Source organism: Mobula hypostoma, chromosome 8, assembly GCF_963921235.1.
Source record: "Mobula hypostoma chromosome 8, sMobHyp1.1, whole genome shotgun sequence".
Classification (NCBI taxonomy): domain Eukaryota; kingdom Metazoa; phylum Chordata; class Chondrichthyes; order Myliobatiformes; family Myliobatidae; genus Mobula; species Mobula hypostoma.
The window spans coordinates 75,802,623-75,827,536 of record NC_086104.1 but is presented as its reverse complement, the minus strand read 5'-3'; the positions used below and the strand labels follow the sequence as shown (position 1 = coordinate 75,827,536).

The 24,914-nt window shown below is 41.1% G+C and overlaps 1 protein-coding gene across 3 annotated transcripts in view; it reads left to right on the top strand.

The window, feature by feature from the left end:
• The window catches only part of sptlc3 (serine palmitoyltransferase, long chain base subunit 3), a 169,726-nt gene extending 145,174 nt beyond the window's left edge, over window positions 1-24,552 (top strand). For all 3 annotated transcript variants that reach the window (XM_063056144.1, XM_063056145.1, XM_063056143.1), the window contains exons 7-12: window positions 5,563-5,668; window positions 7,349-7,568; window positions 13,448-13,574; window positions 15,560-15,695; window positions 15,905-16,034; window positions 18,534-24,552. In XM_063056144.1, coding sequence (XP_062912214.1) covers window positions 5,563-5,668; window positions 7,349-7,568; window positions 13,448-13,574; window positions 15,560-15,695; window positions 15,905-16,034; window positions 18,534-18,647 — 833 coding nt within the window. In that variant the 3' untranslated portion in view covers window positions 18,648-24,552. The remainder of the gene's footprint in view (window positions 1-5,562; window positions 5,669-7,348; window positions 7,569-13,447; window positions 13,575-15,559; window positions 15,696-15,904; window positions 16,035-18,533) is intronic.
• Window positions 24,553-24,914: the final 362 nt, after the last annotated feature.

Below are 24,914 nucleotides of genomic sequence, written 5' to 3'. Positions count from 1 at the left end.
TTGGGGCTTATTGATTAGTTTTGAGGGAATACAGAACTGTAGTTAGTGAAGAGCATCCTGAGGAGCCTGATGGCTATAGGGTAATAACTACCGAATCACTTCAGTCCTTCTGGTGAAGGGCCTAGGAAGATGTTGGTGAGCCCTCATCGCGAACTACTTCAGTCCTCCTGGTGAAGGTCCTAGGAAGATGGTGGTGAGCCCTCATCGTGAACCACTTCAGTCCTTCTGGTGAAGCTACTCCCACAGTACTGTTGGGCTGGGTGTTGCAGGATGTGAAACCAGGAGCGATGAAGTATCACCATCTTACCTGCAAGTCAGCAGTGCAGTTCTGAGAGGAACCTGTCAGTGCTGGTCTCTTGTGCCTGTTTCCCTTCTGCAACTTGGCAGAGGTTGTGGATTTGGGAGATGCTGAAAGGGTAACCTAAATGAGGAGCAAAGGGACAAAAGTGTTACCAGATGAGCCACACTGGCACAAGGAGCATAGGAATCCTTAACCCACACAGGGTGAGGATCTGTTTTCTGACTGTGCGGCGGAGGGGAAGAAAGCTGGTGTATATAATCCACTCTTCCAGTCCTCCTTTGGGGGGAAAAATGTCTAATCAGATTTGATTCAAATGTGGACTGAGTGCAAAGATGCTTAGTCATGTCTGACTGAAGAGAATTCAGTGTGAAGAGAAGTCAGAGTCTGCCTCCGGCTGACAAGCGGCTGCAGTCAGAGATCCCTCCAGACCCACCATCAGATTCCAAAAGATTCACACTGAGGACATTGTTCCTGTTCATTTTCAGGAGCAAATTCTGGTTCTCCGGCATCTATTTCCAGCTCGTTTAGTTTATTTATCTCGAAGGTACCCTGTTTTCGACATGCACTGCTTCCACCTTCCTCTCATTTAACAATCTCAACTTCGGCCTGATCAAAAGCATTCCCTTTGGAACAGAGGCAAGGAGGAATTTCTGTAGCCAGTGGCTGACCAAGCTACAGAATTAATTGCCACGGATGGCTGGGGAGGCCAAGTCATTGGGTATATTTAAAGCAGAGGTTGATAGATTCTTTATTACTAAGGGTGTTAAGGGTTACAGAGAGAAGGCAGGTGAATGGGTTTGAGGGGGATAATTAATCAGCTATGATCACACAGCAGAGCAGACTCGATGAACCGAATGGATTAATTCTGCTCCAATGTTTTATGGTCTTTTGTTCTTACCCTCCAACTCAACCACACCTTACCGGATTTCCTCCCCTCTGTACTTGATCACAACTTGTTATATCTCTAACAATTTCTGGTTCAGATGAAAGGTCATTAATTGTAACATTGAATTTATTGCACTGCTACCCAGAGTGCCTATTGAGATTACAATTTCCGGCATATTCTGTTTACTATTGAATTTTCAGCCCCTGTCCTATTTTTCCAAAGTACTGTTGTGAAAGATTTTGTCTGCTCATTCCAACAGAGAGAAAACGAAATTCCTCAGCTTTCACTAGTATGGTTAAATTCCTTTCACAAGTTCATGGCATCTTGAATTATTGTCACCATGTTCTGGTCATCTACCTCCAGGAAAGTTTTCAATAAAAATGAAAGGGTACAGGGAAAATTTACAAAGACGTGGTCAGGATATGAAGACCTGAGTTATAGGGAAAGGTTGACTAGGTTAGGATTTTATTCCCTGGAGCACAGGGTTCATGTAAACAGCCCACCCCACCCCCCACTGAGGTTCGAAAAGACTACCTGGAGGTAGAAGCTGAAAGGTGAAATATTTAAAGGGGACTGGAAGGGAGTGTGGAACAGGCTGCGAGCCGAATTGGTGGATGAGGGTTCAATTTCAACATTTAGCAGAAATTTGGATAAGCACATGTATGTGAGGGATGTGGAGGGATATGGTCCAGGTGTGGGTCAATGGAACTAGGCAGAATAACAGTTCAGCACAGGCCAGATGGGCCGAAGGACCTTTTTCTGTGCTGTAGTGCTGTGATTCTGTGACTCTTTACGTTCCTTAGAGCCGTCCATTTGTTTTGTAAAATGGGTTGTAATCTGATTTACATTCAACACTGCATTCCAGTCTGCCCACAGAAATCTTATCGCAAAGCTTTCTAACTCTGACTTGAAAATATTCAAAGTTCTGTTTTCACCACCATGTGAGGAAGTCTGTTGGCCCACTACAGAAAAAGAAAATTGCTTCATCTTTTTAAATAAGGGTTTACCACCATGAAGAACATTTATGGTTACTGCTGTTTTTCCCAGATACTTTTATAATTTCAGTTTGGCTTAATTAGCTGATTTTGGATAAATCCCATCGAAAAGAAGACAGTCCCAACATTGCAGGACTCACTTAGACTGAATGCCTTCTTCCTGCCCTGTAAGATTCTTAATCCTGTTCTTTCTGTGCCTGCATTCAAAGCAGTGCCACAAGTCGAGTCCTGATGAAGGGTCTCAGCCCAAAACGTCGACTGTTTACTCTTTTGCATAGATGCTGCCCGGCCTGCTGAGTTCCTCCAGCATTTTTTGTGTGTGTTGCTTGGGTGTCAGTTACTTGCATGGCTTCCCTGTCTCACACACCTTCAACAGGAGATTGTCAGACTAAACTTCATCAACCCCAAGGAGCACCTTATTTACATTGTTCCTTCAGACTCTGCCCAAGCTTTGCTGAGAAAGACGATTATGGTAATATAATTGGGAACCTAGAACATGGTATAGGCCAAATGGAACAACTGCACCAGAACTGGCTCTGGAGTTGCTTCAGAGCAGTTTCCAGCTCAAGAATCAAACCAACCTTTTTGCAGCAACAGGTGGAGTAAAATATAAATATTAATGGAAATTGGGGTTTGAGAAAGAGAAGTATATATTGCCATCACGGGTAAAGCCCTCCCCACGTTGAGCACATCTCCACAGAGCGTTGTCGCAGGAAAGCAGCATTAAGCATAAGGGACCCCCACCACCTATGCTCTGTTGTCACTGCTGCCATCAGGAAGAGGAGCCTCAGGACTCGCTGCACTCGGTTCAGGAAAAATTATTAAACTCTAAACCATCAGACTCTTGAATCAAAGGGGATAGCTTCACTCTCAGCTTCACTTGTCCCATCACTGAAATGTTTAAACAACCTGTGAACTCCCTTTCAAAGACTCATTATTTATTTATTTATTATGTGTTTATTATTATTATTTCTTTCTTTTTGTATTTGCAGTTTGTTGTCTTTTGTAGACTGGTTGACACCCAAGTTGATGCAGTCTTTCATTGATTCTATTATGGTTACTATTATGGATTTATTGAGTATGCCCACAAGAAAATGAATCTCAGGGATGCATATGGTGACATATATGCACTTTGATAATAAATTTAGTTTGAACTTTGATTTCCAGCTCAGTGTCTCAACATTCACAGACTCTATAGATTGATATATTACTTGAGTGCTTGATTCTCCATCCCTTCCCAGTATGAAATCTGGGTCCTTGACCTACATTGGAGGAGTGTAAAATACCAATTTGAACATCACTTCATTGTCCAAGGTGGCTTATTGCAAAACATAGCCCTCATTTTCTTGGATGTTGGCTGTGTGTAATGATATCACTATTCCCAGTTAAACCATCTCTATCCCATCCTTATTTATTTACATGTTCCATTGACATGACTTTCCTTTGTATTATCAAAGTTGCTGGTGAACGCAGCAGGCCAGGCAGCATCTCTAGGAAGAGGTACAGTCGACATTTCGGGCCGAGACCCTTCGTCAGGACTAACAAAGAACTTCTTTCAGTTAGTCCTGACGAAGGGTCTCAGCCCGAAACGTCGACTGTACCTCTTCCTAGAGATGCTGCCTGGCCTGCTGCGTTCACCAGCAACTTTGATGTGTGTTGCTTGAATTTCCAGCATCTGCAGAATTCCTTGTGTTTCCCTTGTATTGTCACTACTTTTGTCATTGACTGCCTTCCACTCTGCCATAGATCATCTCTTTTTCTTTCCCTGTGGCTGAGGTTGGGTGGATGAGGAAAATGGATTTCTACTTTGCTAGAAATAATGAAACCTTTATCTTTGGCTATGGTTCCCCCCACCCCCAAACCCATCCACCAATCTTATTACTAGGTGAAAAGTTCTGGCTTCTTCCCTTCTGTAGTGTTGTGAAGGGTCCTTCTTGCTGTTGCTTGAAGTAAGTGAGATCATGTGGGGTAGTGGGTTTGTTTTTGGACGGTGGTCCGTGACCTTGTTGGGTGTTGGCAGTCTTTAGGCAGGGGATATCTGTATTCTCTAGGATTAGGAGTAGGGTATTATTCCCATGCTCCCTGACTGAAGTGGAGATGAGTTGGTGGGTCCCAGGCTTCTCAGAGGATAAAGACTCCCCCCACCCCCAACACTCATGATTTATCTTGAATATACATGAGATGACTGCTTCCGATTTTGAGCTAAGATCACAATGTAGATTTCCTTACCTTTTAAAACTGGTTAAAATTTCAGTTGATAGAGATGTAAGTAATTAAGATGTATAATCTTGATTTTATAAGGCAATTTTCAAGTTTGCTTAGCAAATAGAGTTTGTATGTAGTTTCTGCAGCATAGTTTGTATGTGAGCAGCAGGATTAGTAGTGTGCGTTCAAAGTACTGAACTTGTTTCTAAGTCAGAAAGTTGTGTTCAAGACGCATCCTGACAAATGGGTACATAATCTAGGTTGACACTGCAGTATAGTATTGAGGAAGTGGCATACCAGAAGTGCTTTTTCTCAAATTTCCCAAAGCCCAGCTTCAATTGTTTTAATCAATTTCTGAGGCTCTGTCATCATGGTTTAATATAGAGCTGAGCATTTTGTGTGCTGACCCGCTTGTCAATACTTGCGCATGATTTTGGCCATTAGCACCATCTCACTTCTCTCTCCTTGGCAAGTGAACTAAGCACAGATGAGGTAAACAACCTCACTCCCACCTCTGGAATATGATCAGGTTCAGCCCCCACCTTAGCTCATTACTGCTAGAACCCTGATCTACATCTGTGTACTCCATCCACAAGTCACCTCTCTTCCAAAACTCTGCTACCCATGCCCCAGCTCTTACCATCCACTCTATGATTCAACCTCACTCCTTGGTTTAGGGACCTCCTAGTTTTAAGATTACAATCTTCATTTTAAAATCCCTGTACACCCTTGTGTGTAATCTCTCCGAACCATACATCTCTATAAGATTCCTGCACTTTTCCAATTTTGGCCTTGTGATTGTTCCCAAATGTCATTTATGCTGTGACTTCTGTTGCTAAAACTCTAAGCTCTGGTAAATTTCTTCCTAAACTACTCTGCCTCTCAACTTCTCTGTCCTCCTCCTTAACATCTCCTTTCTGGTCCTCTCTTTTGGTTGTCCCTACGTATGTGTCAGGCTTAGACTGGAGGGAAAGTAGTAATATGGTAAGTATATCAACCAGTCTCCATACGGAAACTAATCCCCTCCCTCAATATCAAATTCCAATTCCTTTTATTCTACAATAAAGTATAATGAAAATGCATTTTTGATGCAATTTTTCCTTTTTTATATAGTTAGAAACTCACCAGAACTACTTCTGCATAGCATTTTTTGAGTTTGTGTGTGTGCTCCACAGATATGCAGAGCCTGGAGAAGCTGCTACGAGATGCAGTGATCAGTGGGCAGCCCCGAACCCGGAGGCCCTGGAAGAAAATCCTAATTCTCGTGGAAGGAGTTTACAGGTAGGGCACAGTGCTTGTTTTCAAGTAGTCTCTTCATTCTCCATAACCTCCTGCAGTCTTGCATTACTACAAAACATCCTCATTGGTCCATGTCTCACCTCTTGTGCACCCCTGATCTTAGCTGCCATGCTATCAGCATACCTGCGTACTAAACTCCTTCTCCCCCTCCATCCATCTCTCTCTTTCCTCCTTTGAGCAGCTAACAGATACCTTTCAGACCAAGCCTTTGGGTTTCTAATCCTGTCGTGATCAGTATTATGGCTGCAATGTGTTTAAAAGAAGGGAAATCTCATCTTGAATTAAAAATAACTGAATAAATACAACTCTTTGTAAATCCCCCATTCATTTTTCTCTTACCCACCTTTTTTTCTCTCTCCATTCATTCTGTCAGTTTCTATCTGTTCACTTCTTTGTAAGTATATTTAAGCTCTCAACTTTTTCTGAAATATAAACAGAAAATGCTGGTAATACAAAGTAGAAGTCCATTGATTTATTTAAAATTATCAGCCTACTGTATAATATGGGACTATTTTATGTCATAGTCACGTTATTGAGCATGCGCTATTATGCGCATGTTGATCTGTATGTGTGTGTTCAGTTCGGGTTCCATAAGTAAAAAGCCCTGTTAACTTAGCTCCAGTCTCTAGCGTTTTTATCTATAGTTCTGTTGTGTAACCGAGCCACATACACAGCATACACAGCATATTTGTTTTAACTGGTGACCTCAGCTGCACACTGACCCTCAGGTCAGGAGGAGGGACAAGTGTGACCTCGGTAATGGTGAGGTGTTAGCAGAGCACCATTTTTACAGTCGGAATGCTGTGCATTTGAGACCCTCATTGGAAAGACAAGGACATGATCCAGGCACTTCAATGAAATATCAGGAATGGAGAAAAATATCCCATGACTTATTACAAAGAGGTGGGTGGCAGTTCACCCTGATGTCCTGGCTGAGAATTAAACTTTTAAGCAAAGTACCTGAAGCAGATTGAAACATGTTGGTGTAGATTTTGTGGGATCTTCCTGCACATAACTGGCTACAAACCCTCAAACTTTACAGCAAGAATTACACCAGATTTATCTCTTGGATGCTTGGAGATAGCGTAAAGCTCCTTGGAAATGCAAGTTTTTTTTGTTGCTGGGAGTACTACTACCTGTACATACTTTTTCACCCACCCCATAACCTTAAGCAAGTCACTACCAACAGTAGAGTCTGGTCCTCTGACAAAATACGGCTATCATGGAATATTAATGCTGTTCCCCTTCCACAGATGCTGCCTCATCTGAGTGTTCCTTCATTTTCTGTTTTTACAGTGACTGTTCATAATTTGAGGACTGTGAAGCCGCAGGCACTGAATAATAGGCAAGATAGAAATTGGTAGATCTTTTTGATATTAAGCAATATGAGGTTAGTGCATGAAAGTGACACTGATGAAAATCAGCCAATGATATTGAATAACCTAGCAGCTACAAGGGTCTGAATGACCCATTCCTCCTCCTCCATGTTCACTCAGTTGTAGCCTTAAAACAACCTGTTATGAAAACTGCATTCAGATGTATCAGGCCTGAGATCCATATTCTGAATGTGTTCTCCTTCATCACGTTGGAGCAGGGAACATTTCAAAAAATCAATTACAATGTATTTCCTTGACTTGGCGCATGTTATTCTTGTTATTCCAGCATGGAGGGTTCGATGGTGCGTTTGCCAGAGGTTGTAGCCTTGAAGAAAAAATATAAAGCCTACTTGTACTTGGACGAGGCGCACAGTATAGGAGCGGTGGGGCCCACAGGCCGTGGTGTGGTTGAGTATTTTGGAGTTGATCCCAGAGATATTGATGTATTGATGGGCACCTTTACCAAAAGCTTTGGTGCATCTGGCGGATACATTGCTGGCAAGAAGGTAGGGTCTTAAAGTCCAGTTTATGTGTTCATCTCCCCATCTCTGTTGCTCTCTCTGTCTCTCTTATTCTTCCTTGTTCTCAGGAATAACATCTGATGTTTGCTCATCAATTCTAGAAGTGTTGCTTGAATTAATCATTGACTAAGAAGCACCTCATTGAACCTTTTAGAGGATTGAGGAGTTGATGGAGAAGCTGGGTAAAGAATGATTACAGAACATGATTGCACCTTCCGAAAATATACTCTCCATCATCGGAGTCGTACCTAGCCCTGGCTGAAACTTATCTCCAAAACCAAAATCACTTGAGTAAATTATTAGCTGGTTATTATTGTATTCTCATTTTTGGGATCCTGTTGTGCACAAATTGGCAACAGCACATCTTCCTTGCAACATTGTAGGAAAACACAGTTCATGGGATAATGCTCCTGGATGCCTTTAGGTAGAACAGTTTATTAATCCAATTCCCTTGTGAATATTTATTTTAAATCTACAGTGCAGTACAATCACAGCTCTCTACATTTCAAAATCAAGTATTTCCTCATATGTCCTGTTCATTGTCTGCCACTTTAAACCCATGTTGACTGTGTACAGTACTAACCTTTCTGCCAATGGAAGCAATTTATTCATATTTGCAATATCAAACCGCCCCCCCACTATTTTGAACATGTCAGTTAACTCTCTACACCTCTGCCCAAACAACATGTTCAGTATCTTTACGTCAGTGAAGCCCCACATTCATGATACTGTTCTGTTAAATCTGTTCTGCAGCTGTTATTACCAAGGTCCCAGATGCACACAGGGGAACAAATCCTTTTTTATTTTTTTCTCCCTTGTGCTTTATCCAGCTTTCTGTGAAACTCATTGACACAGACAGCTGTGGATGCCACGTCTTTGGGTATGTTTAAAGCAGAGGTTGATGGGTTCTTGATTTGTCAGGGCATCAAAGGTTAGGTGGAGAAGGCAGGAGAATGGGTTTGAGAAGGATAATAGTTCGCCATGTTGGAATGGTGGAGCAGGCTTGGGGCCAAATGGCTGAATCCGGCTCCTATGTCTTATGTTCTTTGATCCTGATTATTGCCACCTACTATTTATTCCTTGTAGCAAGTTTCCCGTTTTCACCACTCTCTGGTTAGAGGTTTCTTCTGAATTATCCCTTTGCCTTTGTTAATAACTAACTTATATTTATAGAGAAGATGTATACAGGAGTTCAAAATAATAAGATAAATCATAGAGTATTTACAGTTCCTGAAACATTGATGGTGAGGGTAGAAATGTAAGGCGGCTTCTAAATGAACCAGAGGGAGTTTGAGGGATGTAATGTCACAAACGGTCAGAATTTGGAATGTGTTGCCTCTCAAGAGTGGTGGATCAAGATTCAGTAATAGTCTTAAGGGGGAAGAAAACATTTCAGTAATGAGGGTGGTGGGGGTCATAATGAGGGAGTGGTAGAGGAGAGGGGCTAACTGATTAGCTCTTCAAGTAAATCAGTATTGGAGGGGACACATTTCCTCTGATCCCTTTTGTGTCCAAATGTGACATACTTCACAGCCTGATAACCTCTGCCTTCTGGGACACAGAATTCCAGACTTTCAAATCTCAATGAACAAGAGATATGCACACACAAGGTGCTGGAGGAACTCAGCTGGTCAGGCAGCACATCTTTGGAGAAGAATAAACAGTCAGCGTTTCTTGTGTCTCTGAAAGGGAGAATTCTTCTCATCTCAGACTTAAGTCTTGTCATGAAACTTTGCCCTTAGCCCTAGGTTCTCCTACCTAAGGTATCAGCTTAAGTTTTCAGGGAAAGGTCAAAAGATCAGGTTAATTCAGACATTGGGGAAAGGTCCAGTGAAAGGCCTCCTCATTTGGTACTAATTCAGCTATTCCCTTGGCCTAGTCTCTCTGAGATTCCAGCTCAGCCTTTGATGCTGAGAGCCATCGGCACTGAGCCAAGAGAAGAATGGAACAAAGGAGAACATTTTCATCTGTAAGTCTGACCGTGTACTTGTTTACTGAACACAGTGACAGAATTATACAGTCTGCAGCAAAACCTTAACACACAGGCATGAATGTTTTAAACAGCACTAGAGCACAGCTGGCAAAGCCAACAGCTTTCAGCCCCAGAGAAACTGGTTCAATCCTGACCTTGGGTGTTGTCTGTAGGCAGTTTGCACATTTTCCCTGAGGCAAAGTGGGGTTCCTTCAGATGCTCCAGTTTCTTGCCACAGACGTGTGGATTGATAGGTTAACTGGCCACTGTAAATTACTGTAAGTGGTAAGGGAGTCGTATAATCTGATCGGAGTGTGTCCAGAAGAGTTTTTGTGGATCTGTTGAACCACCAATAATGGCCTGTTTTCTGTCATTAAACCATAAACGATTTCTAAGGATGTTAGCAATATTTGAGGGATTTATTTATAGGGAGAGGTAAGACAGGCTGGGATTTTATTCGTTGAAGTGTAGGTCACTGAGAAGTGATCTTTTAGTTGTATAAAATCACAAGGGCATTGATAGGGTGAATGAACTCAGTCTTTTTCCCGGGGTTTGGCAATCAAGAACAAGAGGCTATAGATTTGTGAGAGGGGTAATATTTAAGAGGAATTTGAGGGACAATTTTTTTTTTACACAGAAGTTGGTATGTATGTGGTTTAAGCTGCAGAACAAATAATTGAGGCTGACGTAACAACTTTAAAAAAAATATTAGGACAGCTGCATGGATTGGAAAGGTTTAGAAGGTTACGGGCCCAACACTAACAAATGGGACTTGGATGGGGCATCTTGGTCGGCATGGAGCAGTTGGGTTGAAGGACCTATTTACATGCTGTAGAGTCATAGAAAGAGAAGGAGCATTATAGGAATATGCTTCAGGGAATGCAGTCAGTCAAGTGGAAAGTGTGTCTGCAGGGGAATGTTTTAGAGATAGTAGCCATAACCTTTATATTTGGAAAAAGAAAAGAATAGAGCAAGAATAAAGGTCTTAAATTGGGGAAGGCCAATTTCCTTAAAGTAAGGCAAAGGTAAACAGGAACCATCTACTTTCAGCTAAGTCTACATCTGTACAGTGGGAAGTGTACAAAGGATAAATAATCTAGATCCAATGTGTTCCTGGAAGGGCAAAAGCCAACGTTAACAGATGTAGGAAACCCTAAATGATGAGGATTGGATAAAGAGAGGAAAGGAATCATATGGCAGGTGTAGGAAACTTAAGGTAGGGGACGCCCATAGAATATAAAAAATATATAGATGTTTAGAAATTAGGAGGGCAAAGAGCAGTCACAAAATATCTGATAGATATGATTAAGGTAAATTAGAAGGTGTTTCATAAGTATATTTGGACAAACGAATAACTGGGAAAAGAGTAGGACCCGTTAGGAATAACAGGCAGTCTGCAAGGAGCCAGCGAGATCCTGGATAACTATTTTTCAATGGTATTTATCAAAGAAATGGACTTCATAGCTGGAGAAGTTAGCAAAATGGAAAGTGAAATTCTAGTCTGTCTCCATAAAATAAGGAGAGGAATTTGATACCTCGGTGAACTTCAGAGTGGATAAATCCCCAGGAAAGAACTCTGGTTGAGATTTTTATATCTTTGTTGGCCACAAAGGAGGATTTGTGCAAATTGGCTGAAAATGGTCAGCATAGACATTGGGGCCCAAAATAACTTTTATCGTTGCCATATCTCTCTTTGACTCCAAGTCCATAAAATGTATCTTGTTCACGTAACGTTGTTCTGATCTAACTTATCCTTAACAAATCTTACTAATAAATTGACGTTAAAGTAGTGTCCCACTCTAACCTGCTTCATGGAATGACTGACAAATATAATAGGACTCTGAACCATATCATGAGTATTAAATCAGATAATCTAAAATTTGCTTTAAAAATAGAAGGTTTACGAAGAATGATAATGAAGGGGGAAAGGATAAACAGAGGAAACTGTCATCTTGACAGCGAAGACTTCTTCTCCACCCCATTGAGTGACTAAGTTCAAGGATGATTAAAAAAGCCGTAAAGCTGGTATATTCGTAGTTTTACCTCAATATATGGATAAGAATATTTGTTTAACACCAGGAAGCTTGGCCCATTTATTTTATCTGTGTTCATTTGAAGGATTCTATCTCCAAGGGCAATAATTCACAGTACTTAACAGTTTTAGTTAAGAAAATGCTAAATTGCTCAATTAGATGGCCTTACTGCATGTTAAGCCGGTAGTACCCATGAATTCCTGCTGGGGGTGCTGTGGAACAATATACTTCAACGGAGCAGCAGTGCCGCTTGGAGGAACTCGGTTGTATGGTATGTACTTGAGAAACTGGGATCTGACCACCCTCTTGTGATAGTCAGTCTTTCCAGACTCACAAGAAATAGGAACATAGAAATTTGGAGCAGGAGTTATCCATTCAGCTTCTTTAGGCGTCAATACTTGTAGGCAAGAAAGATGGGCAAATATAAACAGTTACAGAGTTCCTCCAGAGCTTTGTGTGTCCACCCACCAGCTCTTGCTCCACCTGTTTTCCCACCTTTTTTATGCTGGCTAACTTCTTCCTTTCCAGTCCTGAGGAAATGTCTCAACCTGAAAAATTGGTTGTTCATTTCCCTCCACAGATGCTGCCTGACCTGCTGAGTTCCTCTCACAAACAAGAAAAAATCTGCAGATTCTGGAAATCCAAGCAACCCACACAAAATGCTGGAGGAACTCAGCAGGTCAAGCAGCACCTATGGAAAAGAGTATAGTCGACGTTTCAGGCCGAAACCCTTCATCAGGACTAATGAAGGGTCTCGGCCCAAAATGTCGACTGTTTACTCCTTTCCATAGATGCTGCCTGGCCTGCTGAGTTCCTCCACTGCTTTGTGTATTGCAATTTATTTGAGAATTGACAAATATTTTGATTTTTATTCTGTAATTTGAGAGGGAAGGCAGAAATTGTTCATGGGGTAGATTGCTCTGAGTTCCTAATTTCTGTCACTTGGCTATGAGACTGTATGGACGGATAAACTGCAAATACACGAGCATATCAGACAGATTTTACTAACTTGATACTGGAATTCTTACCTGACATCAAACTTCTACTGACCAACTTAGGTGACATGCAAATTCACTTGGTCAGCGCCAAAACATATTAGCCATGTAGTTGTACTCATGCTACAAGGCTAACTGGCCAAACTTGTCTCTACCCATTTTTCAGAGGAATTATCCAAATAAATCACTCCTCTTACTTGTTTTGAGGGTGTGTGTACAATGGAACTGTTGTGATGTTGCAGTGCACTTCAGTGGAGGTGTTCATGTTGTAGCACAGGCACTTGAATGAATAAAATATTCTGGCTGAAGGAGGAAAGTTTGACTTGAGAATAACATAGAAGGTGTTCATTTTTGTAGCACTGTTGAGATGGTTAAAGACGCTGAAATGTTAATATTTAAGTAGTTAACAACTGAGGGAGAATAACATATTGGCTACGTTAGAGGCCTGGACCAGTGATCCAGAAAGAATCAAATTCCAGCTTGGAAAAAAATCAATTTAATTGATTCAGTGACATGGAATCAAATCGAATCAGGTTTAATTATCAGTCAAACATACATAGATACAAGCGAACAAAATAAGTGATGGTGAAAGTGCAGTTAGTGATAAAAGACTCACATTGTTTGCTAACGTCTTTTAAGGAAGGAAGCATTGTTATTCTCGGTCAGTGTGGCCTTTGTCTAACTCCCATTACACAGTAATGTGGACAGCCCTATTTGCCCCTCAGTTCTGGGTCATTTAGCATTGGTTAACAAATGGTAGCCCAAACCACCACAAACTGTCAAGTAATGAAAACTGGTTCAGTCCCAATACATCTTACCAAAACCGATTAGCTACTTTTTGCAAAGTCTTTGGTTCTCTTGCAGGAGCTTGTGGATTATTTGCGAAGGTATTCACACAGTGCTGTCTATGCTACCTCAATGCCTCCTCCAATAGCAGAACAAATTATCAGATCACTAAGGTGTCTCATGGGACTTGATGGATCAACAATAGGTAAGGCTCTGATGCAATAGATTTTATTTTAAAGTTTACCCACACACGAATTTTACAGGACTCTCCTTCCACAGCTTAGGCACTTTTATCAGAGTTGTTTGTCTGAATGGCCAATGACCAAACAGAATTCTCAGAACCTCGAAGTGTATCTTCTGCTCCCAGTATCTCCATGGTGACCAGATGTGGTCCAGTTGCTTGGACTTTCTGAAGATAGTAAGTTCTAGTCCATATCCAGGAACTTCAGCACTGAAGTCTGGGCTAATGATCTGGTACGACACTAAAGAGGGAAGTCACTCAGATGGGATGTTAAAATGAGGCCCACTCTGCTTTCAAATGGACACTCTATATCCCATGTCACTGTTTCAATGAAGAGAAGTGCATTAGAAATCAGTACAAATCAATCACTGTGCACTGATCAATATTTATCCCTCCACCAACATTATAAGAAAATTAGATTAGCCATGGCTATTCACAGGAGAGTGCTGTACAGTTGCTGTTGTTTCATACTGGTTTCCAGTCTACTCCATTATTTCTGCAGTGCTAAAGGCACGAAAGATGCCATAGAAACACTACAGTCGAAGTACATTGCCGGTATATTTAAGGCAGAAGTTGGTTTCCTGATCAGTCAGGGCATCAAAGGATATGGCAAAAGGGCAGGTGTATGGGGTTGAGTGGGATCCAGGATCAACCACGATGGATTGGAGAAGCAGACTTGATGGGCTGAATGGCCTAATTCTGTTCCTATGTCTTATGGTCTAGACTGGACAAGTTGCCCCAGTCCAGTTTATAGATAGCACCCTTTGCAAAAGTGTGACACTCTTCACTTTCAAGGATTCTTCATCTCATGTTCTCTCAACATGTACTGATTTTTTTTGTATTTGCGCAGTTCGTTGTCTTTTGCACATTAGTTGTTTTTCATTGATTCTATTGTGTTTCTTGTATTTACTGTGAATGCTCGCAAGAAAGCCAATCTCAGGGTTATATATGTTGACATACATGTACTTTGATAATAAATGTGGTGATACCTAGTGATGAAGGGAATGAATGGTTAGGGTGGTAGATGGGGCCAGTTCAGCAGGCTGCTTTAGTCTAGATCTGGCTGCTTCTTCTTGGGTATTCATGGAGTGGCACTCATCCAGACTAGTGGAGAGTATTTCTGACTTGTATGTTGTAGATGGTATGAAGGCACTGGGATCTCAGGAGTTGAGTCACAGCTCCCCACCTGCATTTGTGGCCACTGTATTTAGGGGCAGTGCTTGCTTGCTCCTACTACCTGCAAGATCAGCATTGAGAAATACCTAGCCCTGTTTATTCTCAACATTATTTACACTTGTTAGATTCTGTTCCTTGATAATTAAAAATAACAAAATCCCAAGAGCCAAGTCATGGCAGTTGTGAACTACTCAGATTATGGTGCAACATTAAATATATCCACTTACTTTTCTCCCTTAACCAATGGCATTTCCTAGTGCTGCCTACAGTTATGGCTTGTTCTTTCTTGATCATCATTTGTGTCCAGTAGAACTTCAGCCGCTGCAGTACCTGAGGTGTGTCAGCTGGTGGCGCTCACAACCCTGAGTCAGGAGGCTGAGAGTTCAAATCCCACGTTTTAGACTGAGCATGAGGCTTGCACCTTAGGAGCTGCCGGCTTTCACATGTGACATTAAACCCAAGTCCGTCTGTCCTCTAAAGTGGATGTGGAAAAGCCATGGTGTCACCTCCTGAATCTGGGCCTAATAGTTGCCCCTCAGCCCCCATCACTAAAGTAGGTTATCTGACCATTACTTCTTTGCTGTTTATAAGAACTTACTGTGTGCAGTGGTACACGCTGTGCACTGTGATACTGTGTTACAGCGCATCCAGTTGTTGTGGGATGTTCCATCAGTGCCTTAAGTGAATGCAGGGCAGTCTGACCATACAGAATGTGAGGGTGCACATGTCACTGACGGATCTTGACACCCTCGTCTACTTTTCCTTTCCTGCAGGTATCGAGCGAGTGAGGCAGCTGGGTGTGAACACCCGATACTTCAGGCAGCGCCTGCATGAGCTGGGTTTTATCACCTATGGCAACGATGACTCCCCCGTCGTACCCCTGCTCTTGTACATGCCCGGCAAAGTAGGGTAGGATCATTCATTCCTTCCTTCCTTCGGTTTCCTGCAGTGAGAACATTTTTGCACAATGTAAATCCAGTTTGGACCAGTGGCAAATTTTATTCACCCGTGGTTCTTGTACAATGCCTTGTGTAAAGGTGCTGTGTAAATGCAAGTTGATATTGTTGTTGTTGCTAGCTTACCAAATAACTTCTTGTAACGGGGAGCTTTATTTTCAGTGCGTTTGCCAGAAGAATGCTACAGAAGAACATTGGAGTGGTGGTGGTTGGGTTCCCTGCCACTCCCATCGTCGAATCCCGTGCTCGCTTTTGCTTATCTGCGGCCCACACACGTGAGATGTTGGACACAGTGAGTATCTCCCCAACTCCCTCACACTCTTTCCCTTCCAAGAAAACCGTTATTTCCAGAAACTTTTTGTATTTTGCATTTCCTCCACTCATCATGGGACAAAGGGCTTGTAGTGTGCTACACTGTTATACTTTCCAATTATTAGTTAATTATTTCTATTTATTTAGAGGTACAGCATGGTAACAGGCCCAGTGAGCCTGCAAGGCCCAATTACTCCCATGTGACTAATTAACCTACAATGTATGACTTTGGAATTCTGGGGGAACCGGAATGCTCAGAGAAAATGCACACACTTACATGGAGAACATACAAAGTCCTTACAGGCAGTAGCAGAAATTGAACCCTATGTCCCTGGCCCTGTAATAGCGTTACACTAACCGCTGTGCTACCGGGTCGTAGAGGTTCTGCAGACGTATTAACATAGCAGTTAGCATAATGCTATTATGGGGCAGGTTATGCAGAACCTCTGTTCTCCATCCCTGGCACTCACTTCTTGTCACTTAACCTCAGTTATACATGCATGCGCACACGCACACATACACATATGTTCAAAATACAGTGGATTCCTGTTCATTGGGACACATCAGGACTAGTACATTTTGGACCAATTAAACGGCTGCCCCAATTAGCCTAATATTGATTTCTCCTTCTGGTAAAAAAAATTCCCTCCCGCTTCCCTCTTCCTCTATTCCCCACTTTGGCCTTTTACCTTTTCTCGCCTACCTATCATCTCCCTCTGGTGTGCCCCTTCGCCTTCCCTTGCTCCCATGGTCCACTCTCCTCTCCTATCAGATTTCTTCTCCTGCCCTTTACCTTTCCCACCCACCTGGTGTCACCTATCACCTTCCAGCTACTCTTCTTCCCCTCCTCCACCTTTTTATTCTAGCATCTTCCCCCTTCTTCTCCATTCCTAAAGAGGGGTTTTGACCCGAAACGTTGACTGTTTGTTCATTTCCCATAGAGGCTGCGTGACATCTAAATGTTTTATGACCAGCTTTTACAGAAGCAAGGGGAAATTTAATGAAGGGAATTGAAATATTATGGGTTATTTAGAATGTATACGTAAATCCATAATTTCTCCTCATTTCTATCCTCATCCAAGGGGGACGATGGCAGTGAACATGTTGTGTGACATAATCTGTTCCGTTCTGCCATATCTACAATCCCTTTATAAATACCTAGTTTGTTCCTGTAAACAATGCCATAACACAAACTCCAGAGCAAATTATAACCATGTCTTCTGTTGTATTTCACAGAGTTATATCCCTGGGTTTCTCCAGTTATGGCTTCTTGATCATATCCAAGTTTATTTGCTCCATTAAAAGTTGGACTGACAATACATCCCCACCTCAGGGATTCACCCTTAACCTTTTTCACGCTCTTTTTTTTGCCCCTTTAAGATACTGCTCAAACTTTGTGATCGGCTGCCACAAGGGGGGGCAGCGCTGCGTAATGAGGCCTTGCACCTTCAGCAACCCAGGTTCATTCCTGATCTCAGGTGCTGCCTGTGTGACGGACACACCTTCTCTCTGTAGCTGCATGGGTTTACCAGAGGCACTCTGATTCTCTCCCACAAACGCGAATTGTAGCCGATTAGCTCACCAGAGAGATCAAATCTGGAGGGGGTTGGTGGGAATGTGGGGAGAAATGGGAAAGTGAGCTGTGAGTGGATGTTTGAAGGTCAGTACAGACTCGATAGGCTAAAGGGCCTGTTACTGCACTATTATGACTGTGCCCATGGCTGGGTAGCTATCAAATTGTGTTTGATGATAATCCCATGAAGCTTCTTGCGTCATTTTACTATTTTATGAGCACAATGTAAAAGTTAGTTATGAGATCCAGTTGTAAAACTATTAAAATTATGCTTAGTAGTTTTCAGTGAAGAGTAATTTCCAGACTTGATGAGCTTCACATTTCACCTTCGACTTTTGATCCAATTTATCTGTAGTAGATGGGGTTGTGGGCACAGCACTTGTTTCCAACCTATTGCCAGTGCACCGGGCTAAACTGGATAATGTTCCCTGGGTACAAGAGTGAAAGTTAATTGTAGACCTATTTCACCTGGTCTCTGCACTCCCTTGATATTGGATTTGCTGACAGATGGAAGTAGACCTCTTGCTGGGATGATTACAGCTGCAGTTCTCATCCTGAACTTTAAACTTCACAGCAGGAGTTTTTTTTTAAAATTAGGAGATGCTTTGAAGAGAAAGCTGAACAAACCAAGAAAGAAACAATCAAGTACTCTTGACAGGGTGAGGAGGGAGTTTGTGTGGAGTGTAAATACCAGTATAGATCTGTTGGCTGAATGGCCTTTCAATGTGCTGTAACCTTTCATGTAATTTCAAGTCACTCTGTAGGAGTAAATCATACCTGTTGTTTCACTGTTCATTAAGTTCAGCTGTTAACAGGTATACTATTAATGGCCAGCTGCTGGGCTAACTATTTAAAGGCTACTTAAAAACAGACTGATAATCACAAATTAATTCCAATGTATTGTAGGTGTTGGATGTCCTTGATGAAATGGGTGACTACCTGCAACTCAAATACTCCAGACGGACACCTTCCATTCGACCTGAACTCTATGACGAATCCAACTTTGAGCTGGAAGACTAAGCCCCCTCCAGAGCACAGAATAAGAGCTATGTGGTGAATTGCAGGTACACAGCTCTGTTCCCACTAAGGGATACAACATGCACATCTCCTCTTTAACAAGCACGAATTAGAGGAAAGAAAAGGGAAGACGAGGAGTCAGCATTGGCATCATAAACTTTTCGAGCATACCAAGCAAATAAAGCAAGGGCATGGTGAAACACTGGTAACAGACTGCCCACGCATATCCTCTTGTATAAGGTGTTGGTATTGTGGGGAAGAGGGAAGAGGGGAGAGGGCCTGGGTGGTCGGCTAGGGTGGGGAGGAGTTCAGGCAACTGCATTGGTGAGATGACAGAAAATCTCTGAAAACCTTGTTTGACATCCTGCAGCTGTTCTTTCTGCGGATGTTTTTGTTTCAATCACCCTTTTTGCCTTTTTGGAGTTTTTTTTAAAATATATTTTAAAAAATATACAGTTGCTGTTACTCCAAGCAAGCATTTAAAATGTATATCTTTGTCTGTGATTATTGCAATAAATATTCATTCATAAGTTAGCCAAATGTTATACTCAAGACAATTTCAGGTGGGGTTTATGTTGGATTTCAAATCATATGCACTAGGATCTTTAGGCTGATCTGAGCTCAGTCTGTAGAGTGGGGAGAAGTTGATGGGGGAATAGTTGCCAAAGATGAATTATCTAATCATATGAAATTTTGTTGAAATGTTAGTGGAGAAAATTATATATGTAAATACAGAAATTATAATTTTGTAAATCTTTTCTGGAGCTCCTTTTGAGACTCCTTTAAAATATTGTCCTTGGATGTTTAGGTGCTTATTTGGTATGTTAGTGTTCCAACAGTGTGGTTTATGTAATTTTTAAAAATGTGGAATTCTTTCTGCCAACAGGATTGTAATATTTATAATGAAAAATGTTTTGAGGGGAGCAGAAAGAAGGATAAATGCTGCAGCTATCTACTCATGGTTATGACATTTTAATTTTAGTAACTTCATTGTTAGTTTTGTAATGTTACCATCTTGGTTTGTGCCTGCTACATTTCCAATGCCTTCACAGTCCATTTCCAGCTGTTGGGGTGAGGGCACTGCACCCCTCGTCCTAGCTGTCCTCCTGACTACTATTTCCACCTGAAGCGTTTTACGGGTAAGGCCTTGCTGGACAAAGAACATAGGACCCTCCTGTCTTCTCAGGGAAAACCAAAGTCGGTGCTTTTAGTCCAGACACTGATTCAAACCCAGCCAGCAGGAATATGATTGTGGCAATATGATTGCATTCCCCTCTGATTTCCAGGATCACCCAGAACACAAGGTTGCCCAGGTATCACAACAACAACTAGGCCCTGCACACGCGCCAACAACTATACAGCCAGCAATGAAGGAGTTCAATAATGACAGAGAGGATTTTTAAAGTGAAATATGTTTTCTTTACTGCAAATTTAGTTTGTCTTTTTTTAAACTAGTGTTTGCTTATTTTTTAAGTTTTTAAATGATTAATTTAATTCCCTATTAAACCCCAGGCTAGCTCAGTTCCTAGCACCAATTTTCAAATCAAGGTTTGTAGCTGCGTTTTACAAAGAGGACCTTACTGAATTCAGCTATAGTCAAAGGCCTTAACTGCATTGTAAAGAAGACTCAGTGTCTCTAATACACTAACTGAATGAGTGGCCCTAATTGCCCATTTGATTGTCTTAAAGAGTATGGAATCTGTTCTCACAACAAAGCCTCAACTCTAATGTATTCTGTCACCAGTATCAATGCCCACATCAACTTGCACTGTGACATTGACTCCAACTTGCACTCTCTTTCATTTGCACTTTAAAAAGCTTGTGTTAAATTAGGAGAGGCATGATTGAAATTGCAGATTCATTAATAACTATTCGCTATTCCTTTAAAATCTCTAAGGAACATGTTTTAACACCATGCTTCGGCAGCATATGGCCCTGTTAACTATCAGGACATATGGTACCAAGAATTAACGGACTCTTCCTGTCAAGCCAAGGAGACTCTGGTAGTATTTACACTGAAAACTTGTGTCACATATGACTTGACGCTTTGCTTTTCACTGTTTATCTTTTGCTGAACAAGTGGAAAAATTGCTCTCCAGGTACAAAAAGCCCAACGTTTGAATGGTGTGACTCCCACTGATCAGCACCTGGAAGTGCAAATTATGTTAAGTGGTTGGTGTTTAACAGTCCTTTTAAATCACAGGCTAGGAACAAACCATTCTCCCAAATGGACATTTAAATGTTAACGTAGCTTACCTATAGTGTCAGCTGTATCTTGGCAGGGAGCCCTTTCACCTCTGAGTCAAAAGATCCCAAGTTTGAGTCCCACCCCACCCCGCCAAAAGACTGGAGTGCAAATAACCGAATTGACGCTCTGTTGTATTCCTGAGGAGGCACTGCATTCTCGAAGGGACTGATTTCTGAATAAACTCTTGAATTGAAACTATCTGTCCACAGGTGGGCACAAAAGATCCTATGTCTGTATGTCTGTATCTCTAAGCCATATTGATCAAAAATACAAATTATAAAGTCATTACTGCATTGTCTTTTATGGGAGTGTCCCATCCTTCCGAAATTACAACTGACATTTCTGGAAGTATTTTGAGGCTTCCTGATGTTTTGAACGACGGTGTGTAAATGCAGGTCCGGCTTCTCAGAATTCAGGGAAAAATAGGAAACACGTTCATGGTATGCCCATAATTACACGCACTGTGCATGAATTTGTTGCGTCATAAAGAACTCAGTGAATACATATGGAGCACTTAGAGAACTGAGATATGTGCGTGGCAACATTGAGAGAAGTGTGGTGTTTTCTTCCAATCGCGCATTACATCCTGACACCCAAGGGAAAAAAGAATCTTCCTTGCCTATTGTTCTGACAAAAACAAGTATGTTTTAGCAACTCAGGGTCAAATTATGCCTGTATCTGTACAATGTCTGTGTTGCCAAAATTATAATGCGTTGTTGAAAGCTTTGGAATAGATCTAGGGTGTTTTATATAATCCCCATTATTTGTACTTCGGGCATGGCTATTGCTGGCAAGACCAACATTTTTTTGTTCATCCCCAATGCCCTTGGGTTGATATTGTGGGGAGCTGGTACCTTGAAACATTAAATTCCTTGTGGAATTTCCAGTTACTACATTTGCTACAAGATTTAAAACAAAAATACCTTCATATTCACAGTCCCCTTCCCAATTCCTAATGGTCATGAACCAAGTTGACCAATTGGTATAAAAAGAGGACTGAACTTTTTTTAAAGCAAATTGAGGCCAATATTCTGGTCATTTAAAAGGCAGGCCCTCGTCGTGCAATCGGCTGACTTTCAGCTTCATGATGGTTCTGTTCTACTTCTCATTTTGATGAGCCCTTGTTTCCCAACCTACCTGTACTTTAAAGAACTGTGTCTTTTGAGATGGGAGGACATAATGTTTATAATCCCTAACACTGCATGTTTTCCAAGAAATAAACATTACTTACCCTGCTCAGTTTGCTGAAATAATTCAATACTTACAATTTTAATTTAATATCTTAATATCTGCAAATCTGATCTCATTTATTCTCCTCTTAATCACTAAATTAGACTGGAGCTGATCAATGTTCAGGATTTTAAACCGTAGATTTGAGGGTTGATATGCATAGGTTGGTGGGAAATGCTGCAACTTCGTTTGATAGATGTAACATGAAACAAGAGAGGGCTTAGAAATTGGATTTTCAGATCTCAAAGGAGTACTCTCTTTTGTGGAAAAAATGTTTGCTGAAAATATTCTCTTTAAGGTTGCTAAACCATAATAAAACACTATAAATCCCCTTTTTAAAGACATCATTTCCTCCTGCAGGTGTGAAATTATCATAGATAAATTCACAGGGAAAAGAAGTTTTTTTGAATGCCTTTGTTTTCACAAAGCCAAGGAATTGCTGAGTTGAATTTAGAGCCAGTTTTTACTTTGAATATGCCATTCTCTATGTGGCATTGTGAGCAAAGTGGTATGTTTTGTCCATGTATACTTGCTTGGCATGCTCACTCATCTCATTATTCTCCTGACGAAGCAGAGTTCTCCATGGTTGAAGTCCAAAGAGTGCAGTCTCTGCAGTTACTTTTAATTTTGTAGTTTTATCCTTCGTATTCTAATTGGGACATTGAATTGGTGTTCTTGGGAAGGGCACTGAGAGAAAGGATTATATTCTGCCTGCCCAAGGTGTTCAATGAGCTGGAGGCATATTACCCTAAACTATGGTATCACAACAGCTTCAGTCTACCTAAAGGCAGTATAGTTTGAGAGTTTGATTGTCCAAGGTTCCTTGCATCCATCAATGGCAACTCTTCCTGCCGAAGAGCAGGGATAAAACTTTGAGGATTTGAAGAAATATGTCCCAACTTATTGTGGGAGAGTTTGTAACTGCATGGTGCAACACTAAAATTCAGTGCTTTGTATTCATCTGATTGCCTCCAGCTTCTATTTTGAGATGGGTAGTTGGGGAAGGTGGGTTTCTAAGTGGCATTATTGAGTGAATCCAAGAGGGCATTACAAGAATGAATGTGACATATACCAACAGTTTGGTTCACATTTTGAATTCCCTAAGAATACAAGCCTGAAGTCTGAATCTGCCTGAATACTTGTTGCTAACTTAAAACTTCTGTTCACGGGTCAGATAATTTGCATCCCTAGTTTCCGGCATGGATTTTGACAATTGACTGTTTGTTCTACTGTTATTATATGCTAGGTTTATAGGTAATACACGATGAGGAGAACTGGTAAGATTGCCCTAAGCACTTCTGCATGCACTTTTAACCTGTAATTTCTAACCAGCTCCAGTGACACGGCTTCCTTGGCTGTGCCAAGCTCTTCCACGCTTCATGATTCATTAGCCATTTGGGATTAATACTATTTTGCAAAATTAGTCTGCATTTCCAGGGCATCTCGGTGCTGTTTTGAAGAGATTGCTATACCATTGAAAAAAACTTAATCCAACTATACTTCTTAAAGAAAGAGTTTTCCTACTGAATTATTTTGTGAATCTATCCTTAAAGGTCAGGATTATAAAGCAATATGTGGGCATCTAATTGCTTCCAGCTTTCAGTTGAAGTGGGATGATTGGGAAAGATGGGATTCCAGAGAGGGTAAATTGTGATGTTCAATCTATTCAGGATTGCACAGCAAGAATTTACATCACATACACAGAAGATTTGCCTTGCAATTACATGTTCAGTGTAGATGACGACTGATTGCTCTTTCTGATAAACAACAATATCTGTTCATCTGCATGCACTGACATATAGGAAATAGCAGTTTAAGAGCTCTCAGAAGTAACCCTGCATGGATTCAGCAGGTTGATGGCTCTGTGGGTTGTTAACAGTGACTGGTGCAGAGTGGTTTGTAAATCCAGTCTATGTATACTTTCATGTACCTTGAAGTGCTGATGATAAAAGATTTGTATATATATTATAAATACATAGTATATATATGAATGCCGACTGTGTTTTAAAATATATATAATGTACAAAATTTTTTTTCCCTTTTGCGAGGTCAGAATTTATATATATAAAATGAAGATTGGCATGTGTCATATCAAATGTATGGAACAAATAAAACCCTTCGCATTCCCTTAACTGGCCTCTTGTCTATGAATTCTCTTAACAGTCTCTGTAAAATTACTGCTATTAACTGGTATGTTTAGACTCTTCTTTTTTTTTCTTAATGGGTCCAATTAAAATAATCACGATGTAAGGTTGACTTCTTCTGCTCCGTTTAATTGCAGAGTGAAAAATAACTGGATCTCAATCCAGCTGCGATTCTGCCTTTTGTGTTTATGGGAAAAAACTCTTGTTTTGTAGTTTAACTAGATAATAAACAGATTAACAGAAGATTAAAGAACATATGATCATATTCTGTATGTAGTAAATACTTCTCCAGGACCTGATGGTCCCCATCCCAGGCTATTAAGATAAATTGATGTGGAAATCACTGAAGCATTAGTCATATTTTTCCAAAACTCTGCAGATTCATGAATTGTGCCTTTTGGATTGGAAGTTTGCCAGTCTTGTCTAGAATCATAGAATTGTTTTGGCACAGGAAGCAGTTGGAGTCTGTTGCCAGCACTTTATGGCACAATCCTGTCAGACCTATTTCTCCGCTCGTTTTCTGTAAACTCTGCAATTATTATCATTCAAGCACCCCTCAAATCTCCTTTGAAGGACCCCATTGACTTTGCCTCCACCACCCTTTTAAGCAGTGAATTTCTGCTTTCTGCTTTAAATAATCTGCTGGAA